General features: G+C 35.6%; 1 protein-coding gene and 1 pseudogene across 1 annotated transcript; one reads left to right on the top strand and one right to left on the bottom strand.

Moving 5' to 3' along the window:
- Positions 1-2,573: 2,573 nt before the first annotated feature.
- On the bottom strand, positions 2,574-3,391 carry LOC130748303 (class-10 pathogenesis-related protein 1-like; annotated as a pseudogene).
- A 3,721-nt stretch (positions 3,392-7,112) lies between these two features.
- Positions 7,113-7,928, top strand: LOC130748230 (class-10 pathogenesis-related protein 1-like). The gene has a single exon (XM_057601408.1). It carries the CDS (start codon positions 7,198-7,200, stop codon positions 7,672-7,674), a length of 477 nt encoding a protein of 158 aa, XP_057457391.1. The 5' UTR covers positions 7,113-7,197; the 3' UTR covers positions 7,675-7,928.
- Positions 7,929-9,137: the final 1,209 nt, after the last annotated feature.

The raw sequence follows: 9,137 nt of genomic DNA on the forward strand, positions 1-9,137 counted from the left end.
GAACATATAGGAGGCGTCGATGAAGAGAGGAAGACACAGACCAACAAAACTGAGAAGACCACCGCCACGCATCCAGAAACGAACCGCTAGAACAACCGTTGCAACACACCACAAACCCAAATCCACCACCAGCAGGGATCCCAAACTGCACACTGAACACCCAGAATAAAGGGCGATTAAACCTGAACAGAGCCAACCACGGACTGACCCCTCTTGGTTGCGTTGTGATCTCGAGACCCTTGCCTCTACTGTTGTTGCCCAAGTACTAATCTTGGTTTTGGACTCCTTTCCTATATGAAGAAAGGTCCAACATATGCAAGTCCAATTGTTTCACTTGTTCTAGTGAAGAGGGGTCAGATTAGGATAAGTGAGAGTTCACTTTGGCAAGAGAGATAAGAGAAAAGTGAAGATAAACAATTTTCACATAAACTCATATTAATTGTGGTTGATTCGTCACTTCGGATCTGACTGAAAATTGGACAGCGCAGATTTGCACCTTATGGTTCTTCAATCTAAACGGTTGGGTCAATGAGATAATGTCTGAGGTGGGAGAGAATTGGCTCTGAAAGCAGCCGCAAAATTCTGGTTTTTATGGTTTTCTATTTTATGTTTCTTGCTTTATTGTTTAGCCAATTGTTAAGCACGATTTATGTTATGATTTTAGACTCTCTTATACCTTTATTTTGATCGTAGTCGATCTTGATTGGCTGAATTGTGTTTCCCACGCAAAATTCTGGTATTTTACTTCTCACATTTAAAGTGTTTTCCACGTTAAAATCTTGGTGTCTCTTCTTAGTGTAATTTTTAGTTGCTACGATTATTTATTATTACTCATCACAAATTCTTGCAAGTTGAAAAATTATTATCTACTGCATATTACTCTATTTGAGTTGGAGTTATGATATATACACATCTCTCCACCTCTTTTCCACCTTAATTTATATCTATTTATCTTTTCTTTATCAATCAAATCAACTATCACATCTTTATTTTCTCTCTCATTTCTTCCTATTTCTCTTCTCTTTCACATCCTCACACCTAAAAAATGAGGTGTGAAGATATAATTATTCATTTGAGTTGTCATTATTGTTGTATTGAATTTCCATTAGAGTGTCATCATAGCTCTTTAGTTATGGGCTATTTGACTTGCTTGAATGGTGGAGACAAATACAAATAGAACGATTTGTTCGAATAAACTAATTATCATCTGTGGAAAGACAAGATAGAATGATTTCTTATAATTATTTTGACATCAATTCTAACTCTTCAAAAAATTTGAAATATTTTTTATTTTGTCACTAACTCATCTGATAATCCTAATCAGATGTAATTACCCACGTGTAAGTCTTTCACATCAATTCCAACCCTTCAAAATTTTCTATAAAATTGAGTCCTTCTCCATTAGTGTTGTTACTAATTGGTTTGATTGAAAACGTACTCTTTGTATCAACGGATTGTTAGTTCAAGTGGTACATGTTTATTTCTTCTTAAGTAAGGTCTCGGGTTCGAGTCTTGTGGATGGAAAAAAATCTTACTGGGAGAGTTAGCCCCGCCATGATGCGGCTCGAACAGGATTGTCTCCGAAGGAGGACACATATCTCACACATAAAAACATACTCTATGACTCTTTGTGGCGGTTTTTGTTAATTGCCGGTAAGTTGGCATTGTTTTACACGGATTATTTCCATAACGACCTAGTATTTACCATCAGATTATGGATAGCTTTTTCACGGTTGCAGATTCTGCTACGCTGGGCGTTTGCTTCACTCTACTATACTCCATTTGGCAAGCCAAAAACGACCTAGTGTTCAATGCAAAGGAGACGGCTCTGGAACAAGTCCTGCACTCCTGCAGCGCGCTCATTCGCTCCGTCCCTTGCTGGTTCTTCAGCAGGATGCTCCCTTGGAGCATCGGGACCTGCCATCTGCATGGAGGAGACCTTCAGCGGGTACGTGCAAGCTGAATTTTGATGCGTCAGTATTGGAAACGAAGGAGGCAGGGGCTGGTTTACCACTATGGATTCTGGTGGTAAAATGGTTGGTTGGACATTTGAAATGTAGTTCCAAATCTCAACTGTGATTTCTCTAACTAAATTGGAACTAAACATGGTTATTCCATATATATTAGTGTGTTGATGCTGAAAGGTAATGTAGTTCCAAGTCAATGTATTCTTGGTTAGTTACACAATTGTGTAGCTCTGCATTTAGATATTGCATTATTGAATTCTGATTTTGAATGGTTCGTATCTATTGGAAAAACATTTCATTCTTGGGGTTGTTTTATTTTCTCTTCTTGAGGATGGGTCTTTTAATGGGTGTGGATGTGGTTACCCACTTACCCATGTTGCTGATGGGAAAATCGTATCTGAAGGTTTTGACTTAAATCTCTTTCTTCCTAGATATCTTTGTGTAGGTGTCCCTCTCATAGTCTTATTGTTTAATCATGCGTTAAGTCTTATCTGCTGCTTTCGTTTGAAGTGCATGCTGAATGCCAGTGGCCTCAGCACTTTTACAATGATCGATATTTATGTTATACCTAAATTGATCATTGAATTAGAGAGCAGGCAAATGAGGTTTATTTCTTCAATATGTTTCCTCTGATCATGGATATTCCTCTTCATTTCTGAGAATATAAGTTACAACAAGCATTTTGTATTATTTATTGCTGAAGGGAGGTATAACACTCATGAGTTGAAATCTCACAACTCCCCTGTAAAAGCAAAAACGAAAAAAAAGAGAATCACAATGGTAGCCAAATTAAGCACACTGAACAGTATCTGATGGATCACACCAAATATAAGCAAGCTCTTAGAAACAAACTTTAGTTGTAATCAGGATTGGCCAAAACGTAACCCTCAATTGCCTTGAAAAGGCCATCACCCTTAGCTTTTCCAACTTTGAGCTCCTCTTCAGTGGGTTTAGCATCACCTTTAGTATAGAAGTTAACAGTGAGTTTAGCAATGGATCCTCCATTGGACCCTGCATCCAATTTGGACTCAAATGAAATCTTCTCCACTGAGTCAGGCAACCCAACACCTCCAACGATGCTGTAGTTGTATCCCCAATTAGCCTCATCAATTGCGTCAATTTTGTGCAACACAAACTTGGTTTCGCCATCTTCAAGGATAGTGATCTTTTTTACGGTTCCGGCGCCTCCATTTCCTTCAACAATTTCAACACTCTTGAAGGCATCGATAACCTTTGGGACGATGGTGTCAACATCTGTAACCAGAGCTTTGAAAAGCCTAGCTGGAGCTATACAACAGAGGTGGTCTCGTCAGTGAAAGTAAGAACACCCATGATGATGAATTAACACAAGGAGAATGAGACTGCTATGTATTGGGAGAATAAGAGCTTAGTTGTTTGCTTGTGTGGTTTGTGAGGAGAACTGAGCCTAGTATTTATACGCATTGGATTGAGCCTTTTTTCTTCTCATTGTTTCTGCCATGTCAAATCTTTTTGTTTGCTGGTGAGATTATTAATAATCTTGTGATGTCGTTTTGTTCATGGAAAAATTAACAAATATGGTTTGATTTTAATGTAAATCTGAAGAATTTCATGACTGTTCAATGAATGTGAGTTGGAACTTGGAAGCATTCAAAGATGGCGATATATTATTCAAAAAGTATGTTGTCTGTGTGTTGAATACTTGAATGTTGTACTAAAATTAGTAGTAAAATGTGCAAACACAATAGAGAATAGAGTATATGGGAATGCTGAAGCTTGTGTTCAGAGTCGACGAATTCACGTAGACGCCATTCTAGAAAGTAGAAACCATTCAATATTCTCTCCCATCCAATAGACTGAACTATAATTCTTCAAAGCAGCCTTCTAGGTAGGCTTTTCGATATTAATGACTTGTTTGTTCTGCATCTGGATCAATTTAAGTTTTGCTAAAATGAAGTTTTATATACTTAAATTTAAATGAATGAATTTGTGTTTGGGAATAATGTATAAAAGTGAGTTTAAAAAAATGAAAATCATTTGGGTAGAGAAAAGAGATATCACTTTTGGAGATAAAGCTATTAAATTTAAAATAGAGAAAAGGTGATAGACAAAATTTACTTATAGCACCATTCCGTCAAGTCTGTAGGAGCATCTTAAATGCAAGGTTTTTAGTTCTTATTTTCGAGTTAAGAACTAAGAACTGAGTTCTTAACCATTGGAGGAGATGACGTGGAGTTCTTAGTTCTTAAAAATAAGAACTAGGTTCTTATATAAGAAGTTTTACTTTTTGAGTTTTTATCATAAAAAATTAATTTTTTCTTTCTCATTCCTTTAGTTTAAGTATTGAATTAACATTTAAATTTAAAATTAAAATTATATGGAAATAAAAAATATTAATATAATGGTATTGTGAGACCAGATGAATAGTGTTAAGAACTAAGAACTAAGAATTCATGGTTGGAGCAAAATCTGCAAAGAGTTGCTCAAACACATGTGGCAGTATGAGTCCACATAAACAGTGCTAAGAACTAAGAACTAAGAACTAACATTGGAGATGCTCTAACAAAAACTCAACCTATGTTGCTCAACTTTGTTGTAAATAAAACATATCCTAATAGTTATATATCCTAAGTCAATAATTAAAGATATCATAGTACGTTAACCCGGGGCTGGGGACATCGTGACGGTGACAGTGGTTCAGCGACATGCAACAGTGGTAATGCACGAGGACGATGATAGGAGCTCCAATTTGGGATCTATTGCAGTGTGGAGAAGATTTTGCAGATCTAGAGAGAAGGGGAGAAGACGGTGGTGGGGGGAAATTCTATCACAAATCTGGAGATGATAGTGGCATGAAAAGGAAATTGAAAAAAAAAAGAATAATAGTATTATTGTAATTGAAAGTAATATTTTTTTGGACTACCAATTGTAATTAAAAGTAATATTTTTTTTTTGGACCACCATGGTCTAAAATTAAAAAGTCTCATCGTAGAGGCATCCCTTTTTCTTCTCTATTTCTCTGGGTTGTTTGTTTCCTTTTTCGGGTTGATTTTTGGCTTTGCTGGTTTTGATCATTTGCGGAAAGTTGTGTATCTTGTCATCTTGTCAATTCTTTCTCCCCCTCCCACCCTCTCCCTCATCCTTTTTTTAAAATATGTTTTTCAAAAAAAAAATTAAATAAGTAACTTTTTTGTTTTTTTTTACTGTTGTTCGTAGTTGAGGGCTGGATCCTTGTTATGTTGGAGTACGGCTCATGAGGGGTTGGAAGTTTACCATCCACACATTGAGTTAAGAGACTAAGAGCATTAGTAGTCCAGAACATCATCCACATACATTCCCCACAAAATCTTAAGGCAATAGGTGAGTGAGTCCTTCCAGTTATAAACTTTTTAACTCTTACTTACATATCCAATGTGAGACTATTTCCTTCATTCACACTTGCATATACTTCAACATGTTGATCTTCGGGCTTTTCTTTGTTGTTGCTATGGGATTCCTCTTTTCTAGCTTGTGTTTCTCTTGTTTTTCACTGTGCACGCCCTTGTTGCGGTGCTATTTCCTTTTCTCTTGTTACTAGTCTTAGTGTTCTTCATTTTACTTTTGTGCTTCTTTGTTTTTGTTTTCCTTATGCTATTATACTCACCGGAGAGAGTTTTGTTCTCAAGATATCTTTTATTCTAATATATTTTTCATTTTTAAAAAAAAAAGTATTTTCACATTCGGCACGGATGATACTAATCTCTCAAGATTATGATTTCATATTGAATGAGTAAAATTCTTCCCACAAATATTTTTTCCATACACATCATCCATGAATTGAGCCCTTGACTAATCGATTAGATGTTCAGTGACCTCATAATTAATTAATTTAGCATATAATATAAAACATTATGACTTCTTAATAAACTCACTTAATTTCTGGTAGGCTGGCTGCTTTCAAGAATTAGTCCAGTCTACAGGAACTCGGATCGAAGACAGAGAATACTGAATCCTTTCCAGAAGAGTGTCTACATGAACAAATGCTTCCAACTCGCCAGTATACAAAAGAATTGACGGTTCTACACAAAGCATTTTTCAACATTTTCTGGACAAGAAGTTTTAAATTAAATATTCAAATTAACATGATGCATTAAATATTGATATTTTTATTGTTTAAAATTGTGGAATAACTAATAGTAACTCTTCTTTCGGGGGTGGGGAGACAAAATGTTAGGTGAACAAGTTTTGAACTCCCAAGTTGGTACCAAAGTATTGCACCAATTAAAATTACGAGTAATGATATATGCACACCTCACTTTCTCTTCCATCTATTTTTCTTTTTATCTTTCTCTGTGTGTCACATCCAAAATCATATAATTAATTTCTATCTTATTTCTACCTAATTTCACAAGGTGGAGGTGAAATTGATAAGTCAACTAAACATTATTGTTTTCACATTTAGAAAGATTAATTTTTTATGTTCAGAGATGACATTCCCAACAAATGTTTGATGACTAAAAAATTAAAGAGTTCAACTATCTATTAACCGTTGGTTGTTGGTGAACTCCCATGTTTATATAGACAAATCCCACATCTCTAAGCACAGGAGTATTGGTAGCTGTTACACGAAAATAAGATTTAGTGAATTACTTGTATTAATAATTGTCACCTTAATTACTATATTTGGGTCTTGAACAATAATATTCATCAAATTGATGAGGTATGTAGTAGATAATTTATTCATCACATAAATCAAAATTACTACCACGACCCGCTTATTTAGTAAATTATTGATAAACAAAATTCATCACATGAAGTATATAAAATGTCTCTGAAAGATAATTCAAGTGGTAAAGAGGTAAAGATATAATAATTGAGTGAGATGAAGGGTAAAAAGTACAGGATTCGAACCCTGAAAAAAACTAATTTACTAACAACTAACATTTATCTAAAAAAATAATTTGTATAAAATGCGACTCATCAGTCATTATTGCATAATATTTATCATCAACTACCAATAACAGAAACATAATAAATCATTATTATCCTCCAAAAGTTGTCCATTTTGCATTATCTATATTCATGTATTTGTACATGGCCGCCACAATTTCAATGAGAAGAAAAAGGGCCCAATCCAATGCCTATAAATACCGAGCTCAGTTCTCCTCACAAACCACACAAGCAACAACTAAGCTCTTCTTATTCACCTAATTCATAGCAGTTTCATTCTCCTCTTGTGTGTTAATTTCTCTTTAACCAGCTTATCATCATCATGGGTGTTCTAACTTTCACTGATGAGACCACCTCTGTTGTAGCTCCAGCAAGGCTTTTCAAAGCTCTGGTTACAGATGTTGACACCATCGTCCCAAAGGTTATCGATGCCTTCAAGAGTGTTGAAATTGTTGAAGGAAATGGAGGCGCCGGAACCGTAAAAAAGATCACTATCCTTGAAGATGGCGAAACCAAGTTTGTGTTGCACAAAATTGACGCAATTGATGAGGCTAATTGGGGATACAACTACAGCATCGTTGGAGGTGTTGGGTTGCCTGACTCAGTTGAGAAGATTTCATTTGAGTCCAAATTGGATGCAGGGTCCAATGGAGGATCCATTGCTAAACTCACTGTTAACTTCTATACTAAAGGTGATGCTAAACCCACTGAAGAGGAGCTCAAAGTTGGAAAAGCTAAGGGTGATGGCCTTTTCAAGGCAATTGAGGGCTACGTTTTGGCCAATCCTGACTACAACTAAAGTTTGTTTCTAAGAGTGCTTGCTTATATTTGGTATATGTTTGGATGAGCGTTAGCAGAATTGAATCTGGTCAGAAGTGGATCTGGCAGAATTGGATCCGGTAGACGTGAGTTTGAGTGACGTGATTTATGTTTGGATACAGTTACAAGAACGTGATTTTAGTAAGAAAATTTTGTTTGGATATCTTTGATTAGAATTGCTTTTGAGTGTGTAATGACTAAAATGGGTATGAATACTTAAATCATTATATAAGGCTTGCACCATTTTTTTGAACTTTATATTAGTATGAATTAATTTAAAATTTATGCCATCTTGGGTGACTAAAGTATCAAAATCTTAATTTATAGTAACAATTTGATAAAAAAAAAAGCTCCCAACAGGGCATTGTTAGTATAAAAACAAAGCATTGTTAAAACTCATATATGTACGCTGCGAGCAATGTACTTTCCATTTATCATTATGAATTAGGATGGTTTTTATTAGAAGATAGGATATTAATATATCCCGTTGTGTATAAGAAAACATGAGGGGTCTTTAGTTCACAGATTAAAGGCACTTCCAATGAAGTTTCATCTAAAGAAATTGTAGTATGCCTTCACTTAAATGATGCAATACTCATTTGCGAGTGTAAAATTATGCCTTCTATAAAATGTCTCCTGTACAAATTAAAGTCAGCCCCATCATCGTTGGTAGAGGTGCTGATATGAAACAGAAATTTACATACAACTCATTACAAATGAAAAAAAATTAAATAAATCAATCAATTAGTTCAACATAATGAATAACGCCATCTAAACTACAACTAGTCCCACATCGGTGAGAAATTTATTATTCCCACATTGCAACTTTGTTTTCCTTTCCCTTGATTACAGCCACCAAAAACAGAGAGAACAATCTAACTACGTTCTTCTTCGATTGGCATGGAATTGCAAGCCCTTCTTCAGAGGATCGATTGGCAGTGGAAAAATCTAACCATGACAGTGGATGAAGGGAAAAGGGGCACAAAGGGAAAGGTTTCAAAAGTTTAAGATTTGGTATTGTCATGGTTTCAGAGATTCACGTTTGATGGATGGAGAAGCTGGTATATGATGCTTCAGCCAGATCCACGTTCCCTCCTTGATCCGGTTCTCAGACGCGAGTAGCCAAACATCAATTTTACATCAATGATCCACGTTACAGCCTCAGATCCAATTTTCAGCTTTAGATCCACGTTCGAGACTCACAACCAAACACACACTTGGTGTGATCCATCAGATACTGTTCAGTGTGCTTAATTTGGCTACAATTGTGATTCTCTTTTTTTTCCTTTGCTTTTCCTGGGGAGTTGTGAGATTTCGTCTCATGAGTGTTGTACCTCCCTTCATCAATAAAGAATACAAAATTCTTGTTTTAACTTAAATTCTCTTATATGAAGTGGAATGAACATCCATGTCATAGGAAAATATTGAACAAACAAATCTCAT

This window comes from Lotus japonicus, chromosome 3, assembly GCF_012489685.1.
Source record: "Lotus japonicus ecotype B-129 chromosome 3, LjGifu_v1.2".
In the NCBI taxonomy this organism is placed as follows: Eukaryota; Viridiplantae; Streptophyta; class Magnoliopsida; order Fabales; family Fabaceae; genus Lotus; species Lotus japonicus.